Source organism: Amphibalanus amphitrite, unplaced genomic scaffold (genome assembly GCF_019059575.1).
Source record: "Amphibalanus amphitrite isolate SeventyFive unplaced genomic scaffold, NRLGWU_Aamphi_draft 000090F_arrow, whole genome shotgun sequence".
Classification (NCBI taxonomy): domain Eukaryota; kingdom Metazoa; phylum Arthropoda; class Thecostraca; order Balanomorpha; family Balanidae; genus Amphibalanus; species Amphibalanus amphitrite.
Window position 1 is genome coordinate 1105034 of NW_024881586.1, and position 23777 is coordinate 1128810.

The 23777-nt window shown below is 48.5% G+C and overlaps 1 protein-coding gene across 1 annotated transcript in view; it reads right to left on the minus strand.

Annotated features, from left to right (window-relative positions):
* The window catches only part of LOC122380031 (semaphorin-1A-like), a 30130-nt gene extending 8704 nt beyond the window's left edge, over window positions 1-21426 (minus strand). Inside the window, exons 1-9 of the mRNA XM_043362765.1 lie at window positions 21400-21426; window positions 21210-21303; window positions 14202-14306; window positions 9364-9452; window positions 7040-7181; window positions 5525-5730; window positions 3083-3228; window positions 672-772; window positions 267-369 (exon numbers count right to left, since the gene is read on the minus strand). Of these exons, the coding sequence (XP_043218700.1) occupies window positions 267-369; window positions 672-772; window positions 3083-3228; window positions 5525-5730; window positions 7040-7181; window positions 9364-9452; window positions 14202-14306; window positions 21210-21303; window positions 21400-21426 (1013 nt within the window). The remainder of the gene's footprint in view (window positions 1-266; window positions 370-671; window positions 773-3082; window positions 3229-5524; window positions 5731-7039; window positions 7182-9363; window positions 9453-14201; window positions 14307-21209; window positions 21304-21399) is intronic.
* Window positions 21427-23777: the final 2351 nt, after the last annotated feature.

Below are 23777 nucleotides of genomic sequence, written 5' to 3' on the forward strand. Positions count from 1 at the left end.
TTTACCCGGTAGGGAATTGACGTTTTAGAGGCAGGAAATGACACACGCGCGGCTAATTTTGCCAGAACACAGTTTGGAGAAATTACCATCACATTTATAATAGCAAGTAAAATAAAAAGAAAATATATAGCGACCAAATATTGTACCTCATCGCCATGTTTTGATTGGTGGCGAAGGGCACAAACGCCTTAGGCCAATGCCTCAGGCATTGATCAACTTCCAAAGGATGTATGAAAGGCCATAAATCAGACTACATAACCGCTTACCCTTTGACTGCATCATGCGTTGAGAATGCCTGGATCTCTTCAATAACCACCGGGGCCAGCGTCTTGTGGTGTGCATTGAACACCTTGATGATACGTCCGTTGTCTGCAGAAAAAGGGAGAAAAATCCGTCTTAGATTTTTATCGACTGTTGACAATTGTCAAACCATAGGTGGTGTGTAGATGTATGCTGCAAGAGTGTATGCAGAGCACATTTCTCTGGATGCAAACATATCTTGCTAAGACATAGTTACAAACATATGCACAAAATGACCAGGCGTATATCGATTCAATTCTTTAACGTGTTCAGGATAAATGCACATTGCACACAGAAATACTTGTGAGCATAACCCACCTGAAAAACACTGATATTGCTATTTTAAACTTATAATTGCAGTTCTGGCTCACCTGTTCCGACAAACAGCACGTCCACAAACTTGGGACTCTTGTCGGTTCCATCACCCACCAGACGTACCCGCGGGTCGACCGTGATGGCAGAGAAACGGTAGCTGAAATGAAACAGAGCGGACAGTCAGCTGTGTCAGGGGACAGCAGTGAACTCAGTCAGAGATTACAGCGGATGGTATTGAGAACCGAACAGTCATATACGGCTTCTTGGACGCAGGACGGTACAACCTATGCGGTTTTTTTCTGACGGTACATACCAGACCCAGGCAAGATACGGTGCACATGATGATGACTATCAACATAAGCTCATGATGAATTGCTCCATTATCAGAAAGGAAACTGAACTGGTGATGAAGAACTACAGATTTTTAAATTTCGTCGATACATCAACGGAGACGATTGCTAACTCATACAAAACACTTCCCAAAATGGCACAATGAACAGGACTAAGAAGTATCAGGACAAAGGTGATGGCACGAATCGACCTCCTTTCGTCCCCCTCCTCCGATCACTGACCCTGCTCCACTTCCGGTCCCCGACCGGAAGTGACCGGAAGTGACCGGAAGTGACCGGAAGTGGGGCCGTGGACGCAGCCAGACGGCGGTTCCGGCTGCATTTTCACAGACACTCACAGGCAGGCACCCGAGTGGGGACTGATGAATGAGGAAACGCACATATACTACTGTACAAACAATGTAGACTCCTAAATGTGACGAAACTCTACACAAATTATGAATGTTTGTTAGCTTGTTTATTGGGGATTTGTTTATTGGGGCGCCGAAAGCAATGGTCATTTTGTGTCCATAGCTTTATACCGGAAAGGAAGTATATAAAATAATAAATTATACGACAACTCGTGGATTAAAAATAGAACTCATAAATGGAGTCTCGGGCAGCAGATAGTCAAGATAAGCTCAGGCGCCTATAAACAAATGACCGTCATGAGCCATTCAAACTTGCCACCGTGTAGCAATCGCCACCCGTCTCCCTGGAGGTCTGACTCCACCTCCCTGGGAGGGAGGGGGGAGGTCTCAGCGGACGCGGTCAATAGGCAATCAGCACGGGGCCAGGCCGGGGGCTGAGGCGACGCAAAAACCCGCTCACGTTCACCACAATGCCAGAGGCGGGCCGAAACAAGCGCCAGATAGCGGCTATTGGACGAGAATACCACGAAAAAAGGCTAGACGGAGAGGGTGGAGGGAAGGGGAGGGGTGGGAGGGATGGAAATGGGAAGATGGAAAAGAGGAGGGCGAAGAAAAAAGAGTAAAGGGAGGCTGAAGGGAAGAAAACGGATAGAAGAATGAAGATTGAACGGGGAAGAGAGAGAGAGAGAGAGAGAGAGAGAGAGAGAGAGAGAGAGAGAGAGAGAGAGAGAGAGAGAGAGAGAGAGAGAGAGAGAGAGAGAGAGAGAGAGAGAGAGAGAGAGAGAGAGAGAGAGAGAGAGAGAGAGAGAGAGAGAGAGAGAGAGAGAGAGAGAGAGAGAGAGAGAGAGAGAGAGAGAGAGAGAGAGAGAGAGAGAGAGAGAGAGAGAGAGAGAGAGAGAGAGAGAGAGAGAGAGACAAAAGAAAGACTGGATAACTGAATAAACTGATGCCATGACGACGGTATCATTTCTAGTTTCGACACCGTTCCATTTTATCTTGGCCAAAATTTATCGCCACTAGCATACAGGAAATGTTGACATCTATCATAGAGAACCCCCAAAGAAACACGAGAAACCGGGCCATGGCATGCATCACGTCTATTGGTTAGGCAATGCCCATCGTCTTTAAACTCCATCCTGTACCCGTTTTGGTTTCGGACGTCGCTCCTTCCAACCATACCCCTCGCTACTGCTACCCCCCAAGCCCAGCTTCCCTGCGCCAAGCTTTGAAAAGCACATCCCTGACGGAGCTCCGGCTTGGAAAACGATTTTCTTACGTCACTGGCGCCTGCAGCGTACATGAAGCGGCCAGCAACTGGCCATTTCGGGCGTGATTAACAGGCCAGATTATGGCGCTGAGTTAGCGAGCTCATTCGCCGAGCGAAAATGGGGTTTCGCTCCCTAAATCAATGCCCACGCTGGCTGTATAGGCCGTTTGTCTCCATTGCAGAGAACTGGGCAAGCCGTCTTCATGGGGGCATTGCACGAAAACGTCCGCATATGATTATACATCTGTGTAAAGCCCGGCACACCATGCTCGATTGCCGTGACATTTCTTCGCTTCATAACGCTAGGGCTCTTTTTATTCACCGTTAAATGCATGTCAATAAGTGTCAAGAAATATATGGAAAACAGTTCCAATGGTGAATCATTACAGGGGAAATCAACATACTATAATACGAAAACATTGGATATGTTGGGTGCCGAAAACTGTCAAACCCACGTAAATGTCATTGTCTAAAAATTCAACCCTGTTTGTCGTTCGTACCTGAGGCTGGTCCTGGTGAGGATCGGTCCCCCGAACAGCGCCGCCACAGCCTCGTCCATCAGCGGGTGTCCTTTGATGAAGTTCAGCGTGGCATCCGGCAGCGTCTTGCTGCTGTTGGAGCACTGACCCGGGCGCAGCGGTGGCACCTAGCGGACGGAACGCCAACTAGTCAGACGGGTCGAACGGCTGAGGGCTCGGCCGGGGTGGGGTGCGAAGGCAGTGGCAATGAAGGCTGGAAATGGGACATGACGAATGGGTAGTACATCTTTAAAGGCGGTTAAATAATGTGCTTAAACGCCGACGAATAAGTAGCTCCAACACAGCTGACCTGAAGCGAAAATTGCGCATTTCTGGTGTGCAGAGAGAGAGAGAGAAAAAAATGCGGCACTAATTATTTCACAGATAAGAAAAACTATTCCAATTCATGACATAAAGCCCCATCAAATACACATACGCTTCCCTATTCCCATCATCCAACGCACATATCCAACGAGCTGCATGCTTAAAGTAAGATCTTTACGTTGCATCTAGTTTCGGGTCACGATGGCATCACATAATAAAGCGCTTCGCTAACAGCTCAACAACCCCCGTTAACTATCGAGAACAAAAAGCCTTGCGGGCTCCGCCACGCAAGACTAACCAAACGAATCGAACTAGCCTGAAGTTCATTGGCCTATGTAAAAACGACAGCAAACTTTGGCCTAAAAAGCCCTACGGACACGAGCCCTCTTAAAAGTCTCGCACTCCGGGCTCTCTAAAGCCACTAGGCGGGCTCTGGCGCGAGCTGCTCTAAAAGCGCCGGAGCCGTTTCGCGGAGGGCGGTCGCTCGGAAGGCTGACTCCGCGGGCACTCCCACTGCAGAGGTCTGGTGACCCGTAGACGACGCGCCATTCAGGCCGTTCCAGCGAGCACGGTCGGGGGTTTAATCACGCCATTCTTCATTTCCTAGCCATTGCGAGTTCCAGCTCATTGACCCAACGGAACATAGCGGAAAGGCGGCGACGCCCAGAGCAGAGAAAACGACGGGAATTTGACAGAAAACACGACATAACAATCCAACTCTATCATAAAAGTACCATTGAGAATACAATGTGATTACCTCGTTAAAGCACATTTTCCAAATAAAAGGATCACAATGCTTTAAATTGCCAAAAGAACTATAACTAACAACGGGACACGGCATTCCATCTAACATAAACGTATGATGACAAATGACAGTGATAGCATAATTTCGCTTTTGAAAATTCGTGACGGAAGTGAGAGAGTAAAACAAATGAAATGTAAGCAATGTGGCACAAACTTTGCGCTCGAAATTAGGAACCTCAACTCGCAATTACTCATTCCTATTCACGATATCCATTATCTAAGCGTAAAATTGGTGCAGTATTACGACGGGTAGTGGGAGCCTGTACACTATTCAGTTCGACTTCATTACAAATGCGTTTCGCCTTGCTCTATCGGCTATCCTCTCAAGGACTGTAACTTGTAAGCCAAATTACTCTGACTGGTACAGTATTAGGGACTAGTCTTTGAGCCATAAAGTAGGTACTAGATTGCAAGCACTCAAAATAACCTGACATGCCTTACATGTAAGCAACAAATATCTCTCCATATAAACGCAAGAGAAACTAGACTGCAGGAAATTGGACGCAGCTCAGAATTATGCCATCTTTTCAGCGTCTCCTTTTTCAGCCGTCTTTTTTCTCACATCTGTCGGTCGGCGCGCTGACTTGGGACATCTGACTGTCCCGGGCGGCAATCCTCATCGATCCGACTCCCCGCGGACGGAAACGAAGGGACGGAGAGAGAAAGGGAGACCGACGGACAGAGGGAGAGAGGAGAGAGGAGAGAGCGCCAGACGGCGTGCGATCGCCAAAAACACCGCCGATCCCCGGATCAGGGGCTCCGATCCCGGCGACAAATTGCTGCCATTTGACGCGCAGCGCCAAAATCGGCGCGCCGCTCCGCGATAGGCGAAAGCGGCGCGTCGTCCCCCTCTGAGTCGATCTTGATCAGCTGCGGCTGCGGGATACCGGCCCTAACGATTCGGCGATATATGGCGGCAAGGGGTGGAACCAGGAGCAGCGGCTCAGCACAGGGGTTCGTTCTGAGGGGACGGGATGCAAAAGAGAAGAGGGGAAGGGTATGCAGACGCGGTGAGTCAAGTGGAAAGACACAACTGGTGTGGAGACGGCGGCACGTGCTAATCTAACTGACTTCACGCATCCATTGCGGGGACGCCAGCGGATAGGATTCCGCTAGGAAAGTGCAGCATGGGAGTGCATGGAAAGTGCATGGAGACTGAAAGACCTCCCTATGCTAGTTGGGACAAAAGTCAACGGATTAAGAAATATGTCACACCCAAGCCCAAGTCTACACCTATAGACAGTATCATGTATTGGCCCAACGCCACCAACAGCTCACCACAGATGCCTCGCCTACCTTGTTCTGCGGCACTGGCAGCCAGTTGGAGTTGAGGTCGGCTCGCTCTTTGAACTGCCCAGAGAACGCATCCAGCACTCTCTGTAGCCGGAACGCGCAGACGGCAGAGCCGCCGATGGCGTTCGGCGGAGTGCTAAACACGCCGTAGATGAGGCGGTTGTCCTTGACGCCGCCGTAGCTGCCCTCCACGACGTCCGACGTGGCCTCTGAAATGGAAGACGCAGAGGTAATGTCAATGTCGTAGGTCGTCGACTGGAGAGCCATGACACCACAGTTCAACAGACAAGCCTGCAAATGCGTGCGACATGGGAGTTTCCGTAGCGAACTTACCCGGACAACGTCGAGAAATAAGACGTGCTTTAAGTTTGATCATACATAAACCTTATACCTAACCATTTCAGAAGGCGATGTTGTTATAACACACTTGGTGCCGATATACCCTAACTCGAGTCAGAAGCTTATCCCACCGTAGCGTAAGATCCCTGCCACCCATTGGAATACAAAACGCGTCTCTGAAGCCATTTTAAAGCTTACTGAGAAAACAGACACCACGACCGACAGTGGTGCTGCTAATGCACGCTCACATGTCGCTGGAGAAAGACAAACTCACAGATAGTGCATACAAATGTGGTGTTTAGTCTACCAGATAATATAAAACTACAGAGAATGGTGCCTTGAAGGCTTGACTGCCAGAGAAAGACGATTATGAATGCCAGAGACAATTCGAGTTAGGCATAAGACGCTTGGCTTGTTAACGTGCAACCATATGTAACATATGCGTTTCTCCGGGTTTGGTGCCCTTCACCTGCGACCCATCTCCGGAGCAATTTCAGTGGTCCCCAGTTCAGGCCAATCCAGTCCTCTTACTGGTTTGATGACCTCTGCGTGTAACCCGCCCTGGGTCAATCCCAGTGGTCTCCAATTCAGCGCAGTCCAGTGACTGCAGGTTTGATGACCTCTGCGTATAACTCCCCAAAAGTCGATCCCAGTGGTCCCCAATTCAGCGCAGCTTTGATATTTGCGGCCCTCTGTGTATACCCCGTCCTGGGTCGATCACAGTGGCCTCCAATTCAGCGTGGTTCAGTGACTGCAGGTTTGAGGACTTCTGCGTATACCCTGCCCCGGGTCGATCTCAGTGGTCCCCAATCCAGCACAGCCCATTGCTCCGAATGCCACGCTGGCCGGACAGTGGGCTCTCAGTAAACATGGGCCGCGAACAGAGCAAATATGCCCAGCGGTCGGTGGTCGATAAGACCGGCCGAGTCACCGACCGAGTCATGAGTACAGACAGACTCCGGTAGGAGTCATAAACCGGTCGGGGAAAGAGAAGCATTGGACAGAGTCAAACAGAACTCCGGCGTCATTCAAACACTGCTCCGATTGGGGTCGTGCAGTCCGACCGACTTTAAAAGTTCTTAGATCTTCAGCTTACCCCAGAAAACCTCAAACACGCGCCTCTTTGAACCTCCAATTATCCTAATCTTACTAAATGATCTTCCATTCTCGTATACTCACGGATTTCGTCAAAGTAGAAGGGAAAGTCGCCACTGACAGAGCAGTTGAGCCTCGTCTTCACGAACGATGTCCACGTGAGCTTGAACCGGCGTGGGCCACCCATGTCGTTCTTACACACGCGGGCTACACGTGAGTATACTCTCTGAAACCGAAGGTGATGCGTCAGTATGGGCACTAAACAGCTCAACGACACAGCACAAAGACTCACATCACAAAATGCGCGGCAGCACCACACCTTTACCTCTCAGTTGGCTGAGCGGTTAGTGCTCAAGCAGTTAGTGTCACCCAAATTACAATACGATGGGATGCGATGCAACGGAGTGGAAGATACCTACCGGAGAGGGACTCCAACCACCCCCCTCCCCCAACAGCCGCCGGTTCAGTCGCACAGTTAGCACAGGGACCGTGTAATGTGTACCGCTACACAGGCCCGCCGCTAATACCCGATTTCGGGCCGGGCTAATTTCATTAGCGAATGGGCGCCAGTCAGCAAGATCCAGTAATTGGACACAGGCCCGCCACGCACTGCCTGCGGCGCCACGGAAGGGCGCACAGGCGCACGCGGGGAGGAGCGCAGGCCACAGCCGCCAGAGCCCCGACTGCGGGGCATATCCTGCAGGGGTTCAGTGACTGAGTATATCCGGCAGACTGCCTGCTGATGATTTGCGGACAGTAGATGATTTGACCGGCAGACTATCTTGCAGTACTTCAGTCTTCGGAGCCTTAGGATAAATGGAGTAACTATGTATTCAGAGACCCAACATTCAGGGATTCCTCAGAAACATGCTACAAAGATCCAATATCGGGACCCAATCTTCAAGGACTTATTCTACTGGGACTAAATATATTTGGACTGTGGGTGGTCGTAGAAAACGACCCATATCATTATACCAACAATATCTCGGACAGGCTTCCCGGGTGAACAAGAACACGCGATCGTTCGTATATCGTGAATGTAATAAATGTCGGAAAACGTGGTGACAATGTCACACAGTGCAAACCGTGCCTGAAATGTGGACCCATTACTAACGGCTCGTTTAATTTTGGGTCCGACCATGAGCATCGACCAGCTCCAACTCAACTCAATTCCACCCAAAAATCGGGCATGACTTCATGCAGGGATTCTGGATACATCAGAATCCGAGAATACTTTGATCAGTGACTGAAACTACTTCCACGTACTTATCAGCTCTAAAATGTTAATAAAAATAATCATATTGTAATGAATGGACCATCTTCAGAAGAGTGCTTTCGGTGAAAAAAAAAATAGCAAACGTCACAGGGATATGACACAGGTAGACACAACAAAATAAACTATCGCTAGAGATAAAACAAACTGACAACTGACAACTACGAGTAAAATGGGCATTTTCCTAGCATTTCTTCCTCATGTGACCAAACAAGCCCCAGGCATAGTTGACGTTTTGTACACGTCATTCGACTCCGAAGCAGACCAACAAGAGGCAATCAAGAACTCACTGCCAGCGCCACGCAAAACAAACATAAAGCGCAGATGACGGACCCCAGGGAACATATCGGAGGACCCCCTCCCCCCTCCCTCTTCAGACCCTCCCCGTGTCAGAGGCAGCTGGCGCGTCGTCATATGAGCACGTCAATGCCGAGCACGCGCCGTCCCAGTCAGCTTAATGTCAGTACGACAAATGACGTCACTGGGTATTTTATCGCGTGAAATAAAACACCCAGCGCTGCTATGAACGCGACACGCATTGCAAATGGCCACTGGCACCTCGTTGGTAGGGGTAGACGGTGCTGGAAATATTGGAACGAATATTCCAGCAGACGAGCCTATTACTGGGAATACGTGGTGTTTCAACTTTCGTTTGAGGGAAGGATGTTAATACGGACGCTAACAAGTGCTCCGTCAGGGCGGAGCCGGCAGGGTGATTCATTTGCATCGTTTCTCCCCCGTAGTCGTTAGTGAGCGATTGAGACAGTGTGTGCTGAGCGGAAAACGTGTCAGTTTAGCACTTTATCTTGCCACAATTCGAGCTAGTTTATGCACATCGCATCTAACAGACAAATCGTACGGCTCAAGTTTGACAAAGTTGCAGGAATGGCAGATTCCCTTCCATAATTGCATGGTTCGATTTACTTCTTTAGTTGCGCGGTGGCCAGTTCTTCACACACTTGAACACTGGGTACAATATGGCCCACCACACATCCACATTATGGCACAACCCCATCCACAATTGTACGGTTTGGCCCCATCGTACGATATGACCTCACCTCCCATAATTGTACGGTTTGACACCATTGTACGATATGACCTCACCTCCCATAATTGTACGGTTTGACGGTCTCACCTTTCCACAGTTGATGTACTCCACGGCAGTCTCGCGGAAAAAGAAGTAGACGTGTTCGCCGAGCGCAAACGAGCTCACAAAGTCAGGATCTGAAACAGAAGCGAAACCAGTTCGCGTGAGAATTGTGTTTTAAAAGGTTGAAATCGACTAAGGGTGCTGTGCCTCGGTGTATTCGTATGGTGTAGCGCTGGAAGAATGGTTGCTGTCATTGGCAGACAAGTGGGCGTGCAGATGGTATTTTAACCGGACGGTACCTGAAGTACGTTACAGTGTTTGAAAGTGCAATTGAAGATGGATGAGTGGAGTTCAGAGTATTTAGTTGGTTCAGCGAGGAAGCTATTGCTGTTCATTTGGATGCTTCGTCGATGTTTAAGTCGGTAAATGGCTAAATACTTTGGTCGAAGGATGGAAATGCTCAGTTGGATCGCTGAGCAATATACGATGCTGGAGCAAAACAGCAACCATAGAGCAACATTTGATTGCAGACACAACGCTCCCCTTTTCCACCAGCGTGCTTTTATACCTATGGTGGAGTTGAAACATAATAGTTAGCCATCAGCTGTCTGGCTTCGCCCTAACCGTTTAGGCCCCAGCTTAACCCGGCACCGCCTGGGCTATTTCCGTACCCACGACAGCCTGGGGGGGGGGGGGTCGGATCCGACCCCCCTGTTATCTCGAGAACCAATGGTCGTATCGAGCCCCGCGAGGCGGCGTTCGAAAGGTCTCTACGAGACCTTCCCAAAGCACTCTTAAGATTTTAAGATTGAGGTCAACTTTCGGGTCAAGGTCAGGTCAAAGGTCAAATTCAGGGGTTTTGCATGATTAGGCTTACGGACATCGGAATCGATAGCTGCTGCTCGAAACTCACCAAAAATGACCTCAAAGGCCTAGTGAAGGTACCATGTGTGTATAGGGGTCATACTAAGTACGGGTCAAGGTCAGGTCAGGTCACGAAAGGTCACGGTTTTCAATTTCTGCTACATGGGCGTGCGACACATGTTTTATGGCTTATTTTTCACGCCGAATCCGATGGTAATGGTTATATGTGACCCCAATTCACTGTGCTGGTGAAAAGTGTGCATTGAAAGCATAAAAAATCGTTTATACTATACGAGGGCTGAGAAAAAAGGTCAATTTTTCAACTTTTTATTTTTGACATCAAAATGCACTTTTCTAGACGAGCTTTGTCCCAGGAATCTAGTGGTGCCATTTGTTTTCACATGCGATGTTCAGAAGTACCTCTAATTCACGAAAATGCTTATGACGTCACCATGCCCTATACATGTTGGAGTTATTTTTTACAATTTGGGGGTCAAAAATCAAGATAGAAAGTTGAAATTTGGGGCATCAAATGTTCTAATAGAGCTCTACAACATATACTCCGGTTTTTTGGAAATTCCCAAAATTTTGGATTTTATTAGCTGTTTTCCAAAAAATAAAGTTTTTTGAATTTTTAGGGGTGCAAAACGCATTTTAAGGAAAATCCGAGATAGCCATTTTAAAGAACTCGTTGAGCTGCGTCTTTTGATGTCCTTAATTTGCATTTTGCTTTAAACCCTGATTTTTGGCGATTTTTTAAACATTTACCACTTTTTGACTAAAAACGCCATGTAGTTACATCACTAAAATCGATATATCTCAATTTTTTTGGAAATTTTTTCTTAAAAATTGCACAGGAGACATCAAATTGATGGGGGAGAAGGTATGCCAAGTTTCAAGTAGATAGCGAAAGTGGTTCATGAGTTATTCAAGAAAAACGGAGGGGGGTCGGATCCGACCCCCCCCCCCCCCAGGCGGTCGCGGGTTAAGTTATTCCTCAACTTATTCCGCACAACTGGTTTTTCTGCTGGCTACGGAAGTGATGACACGAATTTAGCGCCCAAATGGAGTGGAAATGGGACTGAAATTGGCAGAAATAGCGCCCATCTGTCAGGAAAGACACACTGTTTGATAGGACAATTCGTGAGACGCCAATGCAGTTTAGAGATGACGGAATGTTTCAGGGCAGATAAAACCTGCTTGAGGAGAACAACAGCTGAAATGGCTGTTATAAGATATACAAAGAGACACTCAAGATGGATGCGGCAACAAGAAACGGACAACGGTACAATGGCACATTGAGAGACAAACAGCAATTATAAACGAGAGAAAGACAATCGAATGTCCATCTAACAAACAAAATAATTCTATGGAAAGCGAACATATGCTCTTGTTTCGAACATCAAACAGCCATTGAGGCACCTCCACATCCGCCTATTTGACATTTCTATCAAATATCTTTATGCGAAAAAAACGGATCATCAGACAAATGTTAGTGGAACGACTAATAAAATGATGCTCTACCAACAAATAGTTTTGCGAGACATCGCCAAAAACTGTACCTACACCGAAATAGGACCGCGGAGAAGCTGCTGCGAGTGGCGGCAGCCGTCTAGCAAGTAACAGCTGGTGCCGCCCATCGCCAGTGTCCCGCGCTAACTGCCGGCTCGCGCCAAAATTGTCGCCATGATCGGCGCATCTGACCATTGGCAGCACGCCTAACGGTCGGAATTTTCGCAATAAAACGCCAGCCAGCGGCCGGCGACAGAACAGATTCGACATGAGGCGCTAAAACGACGGCGAGTCACAATGGAAAGCGAGGCTGCCCGGGAAAAGCTCCGTGGAGTGGACCTCCGGTAGAGCTACGTGCAGAATACGGATATAGTCGCTTATGCGAATAACACCCCTAGTTTCTTTTGGGGGGGAAGAGAAGGAGGGTAAATTTAGATGAGGTCGACTGCCGCTCACGTAAAAGACGGCTGATGCTTTCTGCAGCCGAAAATTTCAAATTATTTATGGCGTTATGTACGAGTTGGATATCGAAGAGAGAGAGAGAGCGAGAGAGAGAGAGAGAGAGAGAGAGAGAGAGAGAGAGAGAGAGAGAGAGAGAGAGAGAGAGAGAGAGAGAGAGAGAGAGAGAGAGAGAGAGAGAGAGAGAGAGAGATCAAATAGAAAAGTGATAAAGAGAGCGAAAAAGAGGAAGAGGGGAAAAGGAAAAGCAGAAAGAGGAAAAGCGGAAAGAGGAAGAGCAGAAATGCCAGCGCCTGCCAAACCGGGATCCCTCCCACTTCCCCTCGACCGTTCGATTCTGGGGCCGGCGCGCCGCGCCGAAATGACCTCAGCTGGCAGACAGGAGCCGGCCGAACGGCCCCGCCGCCAGCTACAAAAAGAAATATGCTGTGTCGACCTGGTTTGTTGCCAATCTTGCTGGTCCTATTCCGTACATAACTGAGTTTCGCTTTGAAATTCCGGTCGGGATCCTGGCTGCCTTTCTGCGCGAGACGCGAGGGCGTGCCTTTCAGTGACGTTGACGGCAGGCCAGTCCTCTCTTTTAAAATGAGTTATCCAAATGCATTTGAAACGCAGCACCAGCTAACAGAGAGTGAATATAAGCCTAATTGCGTTTCTTTATTAATATATTGCAGGTAGTCTTCTGGGGAACTACCATATTAAGTACACAATTGATTCATGCTTCAACAAATGAAAGCCATTTACCGTTCAAAAGGTCTTGAGCTAACTGTGCCGCTCAATACTTGGCATTAGGTTTAAACATTATTATTCTACTTCAGTCGCAACATGCTCATCCTCTGGTGACTGGAATGTCCATGAAATCCACTAGCCGATCGAACGTCCATCTGATTTTCCGACATTTCTGTCAAATAAGGAAAAGGCGAGGCATGTGTGATGCCCAAAAGCAGACTGCTTCAATATGGCTTCGTGGGGGACGAAGTGTCAGACTCAGCACCATATGTTACACGACAAAAGCGACAAAATAAAATTGAGCTTGGAGCAATATTAGACGGGGCTGCAAATCGGCCAGACACGGAGGGCGTGAAATAAACATGTGCTGAGAGCTTGCGGATGATTGTAAAAAAACTAAAAACTAAACTTGCGGACGACTGACGAGAAGCATTGAACTGAGAGAAAAATTAACATCACATCAAGCTAGAGTTTAAATACATAGACAGCAGGATATTGAACCAGTAATAGCAACCAAGTATCGATTTCTTGGGCCTAATATTCACAAAACCACGACTCTGACTGAGCCCTGCATCCCATCCACAGTCGTTGGAACTTCATCAATCCGCAATCCCTCCCCTCCCTTCCTCCCCGCTTCCAGCATCGCGCGCGTACGGCTCCCAGAGCGAAGAGCCGCGGTATAACGACGTCGTTATGTGTGAGCTGTCACCACCAGCAGATGAGCCGTCAAATGACAGCAGATGACACGTCGGATGACAGCAGATGACACGTCGGATGAAGGCCGCAGACGCCATCAACTGAGGCTGAATAACGCGCCAAATGACAGCCAGCAAATTGCAAAGCAGAGGAGATGGTTATGGTGAATGTAAAGCAGAATTTTACCACAGTGGAAAACGAAATATAATTTGCGGGTATGAAAAACTTGCTGTAAATTATAGCTGATTTTAAATGAGGAGAATGAAAGTAAAAGAAACTTTAATGATACTTTGAAGGCTTAATAAATGTGTCATTAAGGAATAACTCAATATTTCATTTATATTTTACCAAGAAGTAAGAACTATAAGTCCTGCTCCATCCTATCTCATTGATATCTTGTCCCAGTTCCGCTTCACCCCATCCCAACCCAACCCTTTCCGTCTCGTGGCAAGTTCACCCTGTCCTGTCCTGTCCATTCCATGCCGCCCCGTCCCCATCCGTCCTAACTCCTAACCCCGTTTTGATTGTCATTCCATCCTATCCAGTCCTACCCTATCCCATCCTACTCCATCCTGTTCCATCTCATCCCATCCTACCCCATCCTATCCCCTGTCCCATCTCACCGTCCAGTGAAAGGGTGTCCCATTTGTCTGTCCTCAGCCGGTCCCGTAGGATGAGCGGGTCCTGGCCGGAGAAGTCCGCCGCAGTTCCCGAGTAGAGGTGACCATCTGAAAAAGATCAGCGCGGGTCAGATTTGGAAGCAGGCAGTGTCAGTGAAATGAGAGGAGAGCAGAGAGAGGGTCTTTTAGCGGAGTGAGAGAGAGAGAGAGATAGAGAGAGAGAGAGAGAGAGAGAGAGAGAGAGAGAGTCAGGGAGAGGGAATGTAAGAATAGCGGTTAAATATGACTGCTATGTAATTATGTCGTGTTAAATAATCTAACATTTAATTGCATCAGCAGTGCTATTTTTATTTCATTTCACTTTCAGGGCCCGATTTCACCAAGTGAATATATTCCATTACGGCGGCGTACATATTCACTTTTGGCATATTATGACATATTCAGTTTCACCAAACTCCGTACAGGGATACTTATTCAAGACAAAGACAAAGTATGACTGCATAAGTCCGTCGTTTTTTGGCATACTATTACATTTGAGGTACCTCTGGTACGCCGATCTGCTTTTTCAACAGCTGTTTGCCGAGTTTGCTGGCATTGAAAGTATGCTACTTTTTGTGGCATACTTTGAGAAACAGCTTGGCATACATCAATTTTTTTTAATGATAATGTTACAAATTTAATGACTTCGTCGATGCAACGTATGATAAAAACATGCCACAGGCTACGCAAAAAGTTTTTGATGTCATAATGGTTATTTCTTGCTGGATATATAGGGTATCGTGTGTCAGGGCTTATATTGAAATTAAACCCCAGAACAGCTATTTTTATAAGGCTTATCTCATCGTGGCATCACTGCGATTAAAATCACCCCATCATGCAGAAACACAATAGGGAATTCCTTTTTTCATTCGCATTCCATTTCCCGATTACATTGAGTTTTCCACTTAAAAAACGACAGTTCACATTGTATTTTGATAACACAAAAGGCCAAAAGCGTTTCAAATCTTTCTCACCGTGATTATTACACCGTGCTCTTTATACAGCGTTTTACCGAAGAGGAAGTAAATAACTGGCCAGGGCGAGAGGAAGGACTGAAGTCCAGTCCAGCAACGCCTTGATTGACATGCCCAGCATGTTGCATCACAAGTCACAACGGATTCGTTTACATTCGTTTTCATCGCCCACTTTTGCTATTTCTTTGCAGTACCCATATGCTGTCCAATGTCCATATTTGTTTTTGTGTTGTGGCCAAATGATTCAATTTATCACCGGCTTCCCGCTTCCGTTCAGGTTCAGTCTGCCGAATGATTCCGAAATATTCTCCATATTTGAAGTCGTCGGTAGACCCTTCGATTATTTAAAAAGTTGATTCAAGTAATATTTCAGATAACTTGTCGGCTAGTCGGCCGTGCTCCTTGCTATCGTCAGTGATCGGTAGTTAGATATAAGATAGGTGCCTCAAGTAATTCCATTTCTTGTTCGACTTTATTTATATTTGCTTTGAACCACTCCAGAATTGCGTAGAAGATGTGAACAAATATTGAAGCAATATCTAATGAGAAGTAACTTGGAAGAAAAAATTAATATCAATGCAAAATCCAATAAAACCCACTCACAAGTAACGTCAACTGTGCTGCGCGGCTTGCTGCCGATTGTTTACATTTTTTGCTTTGGAATGTCATGCTCCCAGCAAAAATCAAGAGCATTATTAGCAATATTTGTTTAGGTACTTCCTCTTGTATGATCAGCAAATTTAATTCTTATTAGTGTAGCTAGAAATTTTTTTCCATAATATTGTATATCTGAGCATTTAAGCTCGTCGACTTTAAATACGGAAAAATATAGTGACTGCATGTCCCCGACAAGAAAAGATATATGCATGCGCGCCGGTGGCTCTCAAAGTACGTAAAGCGGGCGTATTGAATATATTCCTGTGGCGAAACCGAATAGTATTATCGTCGTACTTTGTCGGTGTACTTTTCCAAAGTACACCAAGAATATATTCACTTGGTGAAATCGGGCCCAGGTGGGGCCAATTAACTCCGGGTTAAATATTCTATCAAATGGTGTAAAATGACTGCAGGCTACGAAAGCATAAACTATTCAAAAACTGTACATTCCTAGCCATTAAGTTTACAGCTATCAGCAAGCCAAATATCCCAGAATATAAAAAAGACCAAGAGCTGAATGATACAGGACATCACCACCAAACGATCCTCAGAACAGCGGCACCATCGAAACCCGTAGACAGCTCAACCGTCCTCTCAGCCGCACCTCCCGACCCTGATCGGTCTGCCACACCCATCATCCAATTAGCGTCTGAGACCGTCACATCGACACGAGCCGGACTGGTTGAACCCAGCGGGCATGTCGTCACGTGACCCCACCGACCGCTACAGAACTCAGATGCAGTGGGAACGCTGGCAAACCGGACGTATTGGTGCTATGTGGTGGATAGCCGCGCAGCAGAAGACGGTGGGATGGAGTACCGGGTGGTAGGGGTGTTGGACAATGGAAACATGCGGTGACAGCAAAAGTCTTAATTGCATCGCACTGGCGCTCCCCAATTTCATCAACGCTTATTTCATTTCTTGTCGGTTAAAGTAAATGGTATGCTAAAGGCATGGCGGCACTAGTTATCGTTTAGATAACATCTAAGTTTAAATGGAATTTGGGCAGTAGCTACCCGACAGTTGCATGAATTTATTACCGCCTTTCTGGGTGCTTCATTTCAGTAAAAGGGATCTTACGAACGTGAAAAGGCATGTAAAATAAGAAACATTAATGTTTATTTCTGCGTTGGTAAGCGCGTTTCATTTACATATCATTAGCTTTGCCTAAACGCAACGTCTCTGCCGCGCAGAGAAGACTGCATTGGCATTCGTCAGACGCCTGCCGCGCCGATGATACTGCACCGGCATACACCAAACGCCTACCGCGTACAGGATACTGTGCCGCCATACACCAAACGCCTGCCGCGCGGCTGATACTGCGCCGCCGCACACCAAGCGCCTGTCGCGTAGAGGATACTGCGCCGGCACACACCAAAGGCCTGTCGCGCAAAGGATACTGCGCCGGGATGCGCCAAGCGCCTGTCGCGCGGCTGATACTGCGCCGCCATACACCAAGCGCCTGCCGCGAGTAGAATACTGCGCCGGGATGCACCAAGCGCTCCGCGCATACATAGAGATCACCGTTTCGGTTCGCCGCTCGGGGCCATTTCTGGGAGCTCGCCTGTCCGCCGGCTGCCACAATGAGTGTCGTCCAAGGCAGATCAATGCTATTGTCCAGCGGTCAGAGGGAGCACCGGGCGCTCGCCAATCTCGGGAAATCCAATGTCTCGGACAATGCTGCGAGAAAGGAAGACGGCCGGATGGCACGAGGCCTACGGCTCACATCTGTTAGGTCGGTATGGATTCATTTGTGCCAGCCGGTGAGTGATGAAACTCGGGCGGAAATCGGTTATTTCATTTCTCTGAATCGGTGCGCATCATGTTGGTTGCTAAGGTATCGTTAAATATTTCACTAAGCCCCCGAAATAGGACGCCACGGCGCTGACAAGTCGAACTAACAGCCTTCAAGTAATAGCAAATGTAGAAAAGCTAAAAGCTAACATATCGCACAGCTGAAGCAATGTAAAATATTCGACCATGATAACTTCGAATAAATGGGATTCATCCGATGCCAGCTTTCTACAGCCGACGGCGCTCTCATTAAAAAGGCTGCGCCGAGCCCAGAATTCGGTCGGCAGCGCTCGTCGTCACGAGATACTGATGATAAAGCATGACCATTGCCCATGCATGCCTTAGCAGTCAGTTTCCATATTTCAGCCGCTCTCTCTCGAATTCTGACAGCGTCGCAGCGTCCCAGCGCAGCGCGGCGTTCAGCCCGGAGCAGCTATTCCCACACGTGGCCCCCTGCGGTGTCTCGGCGGACCCGGCGCCCGAGGGATCAATGCCTAGGGAGAAGGGCGCCCGGCGGGGGGAGGGGGGCCTCCGCCGCCGGCGCTCCGAACCCGGCGCAGCGCCCGCAGTTCGGCGGGCCGGCCGGACCCATCGGTCAACGGTGGTCAATGGAGGGAGCTCAGCGGTCATAGAGGCGACGACAGCAGATGATAGATAATGTGGAAATACGTTATGTTGCAGCACTTCCCGTATGTAAGGCATAATTATAGCGCTATGTATAGCATACGGCCATCCATATTGATAACGGTAAGGGCAATGATCATGACGGACCAAGAGCCAAATTGAAAATATGATGATTAGAGAAAACTGTTCAACCATTGCCTCAAAAGTAACGGAGACGTTTGGAGACACATGTGATACAATCAGTTAAAAGTAACCAGGCCTAAAAAGGCATGCGCAACAGACAGCAAAAAGACTACAAACGAAACTTTGCAAGTCAACGTCTCTGCATGTGACACGTTGTCAAAAATGACAACGTGTCACATGAACTCCCATTGCACGACAATCTTCATCAGCTTTTCAGTTGTCTCCAATGCAGAGCTCACACGATCTTGTGCCGATAGTTTCCTAGACCTATGTGCCGTCGATGTCCGGATGCCTCTTCCCTCCCACCGTGTCCCAAAGCGGCGTTGCCCCACGATGATGCCCCGGGCGATTGCCCTCGGCGGCGTTAGTGGCAAGCCGAACGATCAATGTCTGACCAAACAAAGACGCGCCGTCCGACGCGGGTCTGACCCGTGTGAGCACCTCCGCTGCCGCCACCGCCGCTACCGCCGCCCCTAGGAGTTCTACTCTCTGCAGCGCCCCTAGCATTAATATGTATGGCCAGCTTGGAAGGACTTATGCAAAGCAGCCGTGGCGTCGTCGAAATTAAAAACGCCATCGTGATGAGGCTGGTGGATTCTCGCCCCAGGTAGTGCCGCGTTGGGGGCGATGCTGTACGCAGAGGGGATGATTTTATGACAAAGACGTTAAGGAAGTTGTTGGTAAAGCCTGCAGTAAGTAGGCAGTTTGTTGCGTGTTAGCACCTACGACAACATTTACGTCTTGAAGGGTAGGATAGTTAGCTGGAATTCAGTGCGACGAAAGTTAGTTGGAATAGCAATGAAGAGCGTCCATTCCTTGAAACACTCTCCAAATGAAGCAGCTGAATGTTGGGCCCTGTCAGCACTGCGAATGATGCAACACTCAGTTCCGCTGTCGAAATGGAGTCTACGGGCTCGCTTCAATGCGCTGCCAAATTTCAGCTTCCCAGCCTCACTTCAGGGTGTTGCATAAATCCGACTGGCTAGGCTTGCATGCAAGAAATGTTTCAGAACACTGGAATGCCCGTGTAAGGCCAGAATTTGGACGGCCTAGGTGTCATTTGAATGCTTCCGACCTGAACACATGTATTGTATTGTACTTGAATGTATTGTATGGGTCCGGCCAGTGTCTGGGAGCCCAGAGCATCTCAGGGAGTCCCTACGTTGTGTACGACGACATCCGCACGCTCTGTGCTTAGCCTGGGGGTGCTACATCACTGGGACCACTAGCGACCCAGCGGGCGGTCCGGAAGAGCCTCCCGTCCACACGATGCACCACGCGGGCCACACTTCCGGCCTTCCGCACCCCCCCCCGCAGTGGGCCGAGTGAGGAGGGGGGGGGGGGGGTGGCACACTGCGCCGACAACAGTCCAAATATACGACCAGCCGGCCCGCCCAGTGGCAATAAGTCTCCAAAACGGCCACCGCCCGGACGCTTCTGTTGTGGATTTTCTACCGCCGTCCGCGCCGCCCGCGCCGCCGCCCTCGTCGTCGTCGTATTGGACGCGGCGAGCCTCGTTGTCGAGGGAGACTATTGAAGAGGCGATAAGCAGTAATATTTCAGAGGGCGCGCTTCACTGGAGCACGCGATCAGTGCCGTCGGCCTCCGCCAGCTGGAAACGCTGATAGACGGCGGGCTAATGAAGGCGTCTCGGCGCAGGCGTCGGCGCCGGCGTGCCGACGAACTGAAGCGACGCGACGCAGCCGCCCACCGGCGCCCCGGTGCCACACGTGGCGCTCTCGCTTCGAAAACTCGCGAGGCGTGGCGATGAATACTCCAAGTGCGGCGCTTTTGTGAACGTGATAAGGGTGGCAAAATCTCTGCCTGGGGAATGTTAATAAAGCGGGGAGAGAGGGTCCCGCCGGCGACAGCCGGCTGTCCCCGCTTCTGATTCCTCCCTCCGCACCCCTCCCCGGCGGCTCCCCTTCCCCCGCCGCGGGAATGTCGTGACTCATCGACTTTTTAAACGTCCGAGTCCGCTTCCAAATTAGCGTTACGATCCAGTAAATTTCGCTAGTGTAATACAAACACTGGGTGTTGGCTGGCGCGACGGCGAGCTAGGCTATAAAACATGGGCGCTGCGCCCAACCACCATAGCTGGCGTGAAGATTGGGTCCGATCCCTCCCTTCCCCGCGATGGAAAGACCCGCACACAGCGAGGCAGTCACGCAACGCAGAGGGGAAAGCAGAAGACACTGGAGTGTGCCTTTACGCTACCCAGCCAGCCAAACAGAAAGACATCACAAGGAGGGAGATTAATTTGTTAGCTTGAAAGCACGCTTGGCTTAGTTCTACCCCCTTCAAAATTGGATTATGACAGAAAATATGACAAAGGCATAGAACTGCGCTACCAAGATCGCAGCTCAGGGAAGAAGAGGTAATGGTAACAGAGTATGTGAGGAATCGGCGATATAAAGACGGACATAAGCTCGAGAAAACTCTAGCAAGGGACGTTAATTCGATTCAAGCATGTCAGAACATACTTGCTACGGACAACAATTTTAATTGATGAGAAACTTGCTGAGCCGTACAAATTTTGCCGTTAATTTTGTTTATATTCAATAAAAAAAAACATTACGAACTAGCTCGAATAATCAGAACGTGAAATTTTCGTGCCATTTTGATTATTTGCCAAACGTTATCGTGTCACAGGCTAATGCTAAATAAAATGGTTGCCTTGCACTCTGTTCCACGCTATTTACTTTTGAATGGTTAAAAAAATGAGTTTGTTTTCACCTACCCGCATACGTGCTGGTGCTGTTGTGGGTTGGCGAGTATGGACATTTGCCGATCCCTCGCTCCTCACGAGCTGCCTCCAGTTCGTACCCCGCCTCCTGTCAACAAAAGAACGACATAGGTCAGATGAGGTCAACACAGGTCAACACGAGGTCATCATATCGCGCTCCTCTCGAGCAGTCTCCAGGTCATACCTGGCCTCCGTCAGTAGAGAACGACATAGGTCAGCAGAGATGAACAGAGGTCAGCGCAGGTCAGAAAAAAATCACCATTCTGCGCTCTTTCAGTTCTTTTTCAGTTTTAGCCGGTCTAATTTTCATGGAAGACAGCAAAGGCAACTAGAGGAAAACATTAGCCGACAGAGGTCAGCAGAGGTCACTAAAGGTTAGCAAAGGTCATCAGGACCAACAACAGTCAGAATGATCCAGAGAAGTTAGTGCTGACTGCTGGGTGCAGCATAGGTCAGAAATGGCTAACCGAGGACAACGGGAGTCAAATGTGGTAGGCCAAAATCACATTAGTCAGCGCGTGTTAGCTACGGGCGGTAGACGTATGGAGCTAAAGGAAACCACCATCATAAATTATCTCATTGATAAACAAAGATAGGTGGTGATGGAGCAACTATACTTCTTTACCATCAGTAATGCGACTATGATGCCAAGTCAGTGGAACCCGTCAGACAGCTGGACTTTCTGATCTACCCTACTTATTTTTAGCTGATGGGGCGTGTCCCCAATCCCAGTTCAGAATTCCATCAGCCCCGCTTAGCCGGAGACGTCCGATTCCAAACCGTCTGAAGGCTCCACAGTTTTCCGAAAAGAAGATCACAGAATCCATTAGGGCACCGACTTCGATTAAAGAAGCCTGTCAAGCGAAGTTAATCCCAAAATGGTCTATTGTACGAGTTATCATTGTTATTATACATATTATAGATATTCGAATATTATATAACTGCAGATATTCGAAACGAAAACAAAGCAGGAACACATACTTTCAAAACATAAAGAAAGGAAGGTGTCACAAGCCGATTTTCTGTAACTTATCCCTCGCCGGACCTATTGGTTTTCTACATACGCGCCGGCCGAGGGGGGGGGGGCGGGTAAGACCCCCCCCTCGCCGTTTCGCCCCTGGTGGAGCTAGCGCGTCGCGGAAAAAACGAGCGTGTGCGCCGTTACGAGACGCAGAGATTGGTACCCGATTTTAAGGTCCTAGGTCAACCGGTGACCTCTGAGGTCAGGTCAAGTGCCCCAAGGTACGGTTCGGTTTTTGGTGAATAACTTCGCAAAAAACGGCCGCAGAGCGCCGATTTTGGCAGCATCGTGTTCGCCTTGCTCAGGCGCGTCGAATGATGTACTTTTTGTCCGGGTCAGGTCAACTTGGGGTGTTGACCTCAGGTCAAGGTCAGGTCAGCACCCCCAGGTCACGAAGCTGGTCGAAAGAGGTCATGTCGCATATCATTCGATTCGGCAGGTCTTCCTGAGTCCATTGGTGGCTTTCCCGACTCGCTAGCTCAATTTGATCAAGAGTTATTGACGAAAAACTAATATGACCTTGATGACGTCATAAATGACGTCACGCAAGGTCAACATTGCAAAAGTGACGCATCTAACCTTGCAAGGAGTGCATAAAATCACGATTCTGTGTGCTTGAGATAGTTGGAGATCGTTCCCGGCGCCAGAATAGCAGTTTGAATTTTTCCCCATTGACTTATAATGGTGAGGTCACGAAAATGACCTGACCTCATATGACCTTTAGGAAAAATCCGAGATATACAAGTTGTGGGACTCATAATGGATACTAGATCCTGCAAGTTTCATTTCCCTGTGACATCTCCTCTGGCAGTGAGGGCGTTGCGAAGTTGCGACATCTGAAGACCGTGCAGAGGTTCACTTATGACGTCATAGGTCAGTGACCTGACCTGACCCAAAAATGCGGTTGGTGTCAAAAGATGCGGCTTGGATCAAAGGTCAGGTATGCCAAGTTTCAGCTCTCTATCGCCAGCGTGTTCGGAGCTATCGCGAAAAAACCCTATGGGGGGGCGGCACCCGCCCCCCCCCCTCGGCCGGCGAGGGTTATACATTTTCTGTAACTTATGTATATATAGAACAAAAAAAAAACACAAAAAAACACAGAAGCCGAGAATTTTGACCGTTATATAAATATCAGCTATGTTTCGGGACACACTCTAACCAAGGAGACTCAAAACTGAGCAAAACAAAGTGCATAATAGCAGATTCCGTTTGTATTCCCCAAAGAAAAAATAACCCTGAAGGCGACAATAACGATCATCCATATCTTAAACATGCAATATAAGGAAGTCAAGCATCTAGCAAGAAAAACATTCTCTCGACAAAGAAGCAATAAAAACGACAGATGAGCGGGCCGAAAGGACCGCTATTGTCCTCCAAAGAAATAGTCCCAGTGGAAATGTCCAACGCCACCGGAACAAACAGAATTGTCCGAGGCGACAGTGGGCTTCTTAAAATCATCGGATGTAGTTTTGAGTGCTCCGATGTTTTTAATTGATTCTGCGTTGTGCTAACGATTTACATTGTAAGATTTGCATGGATAC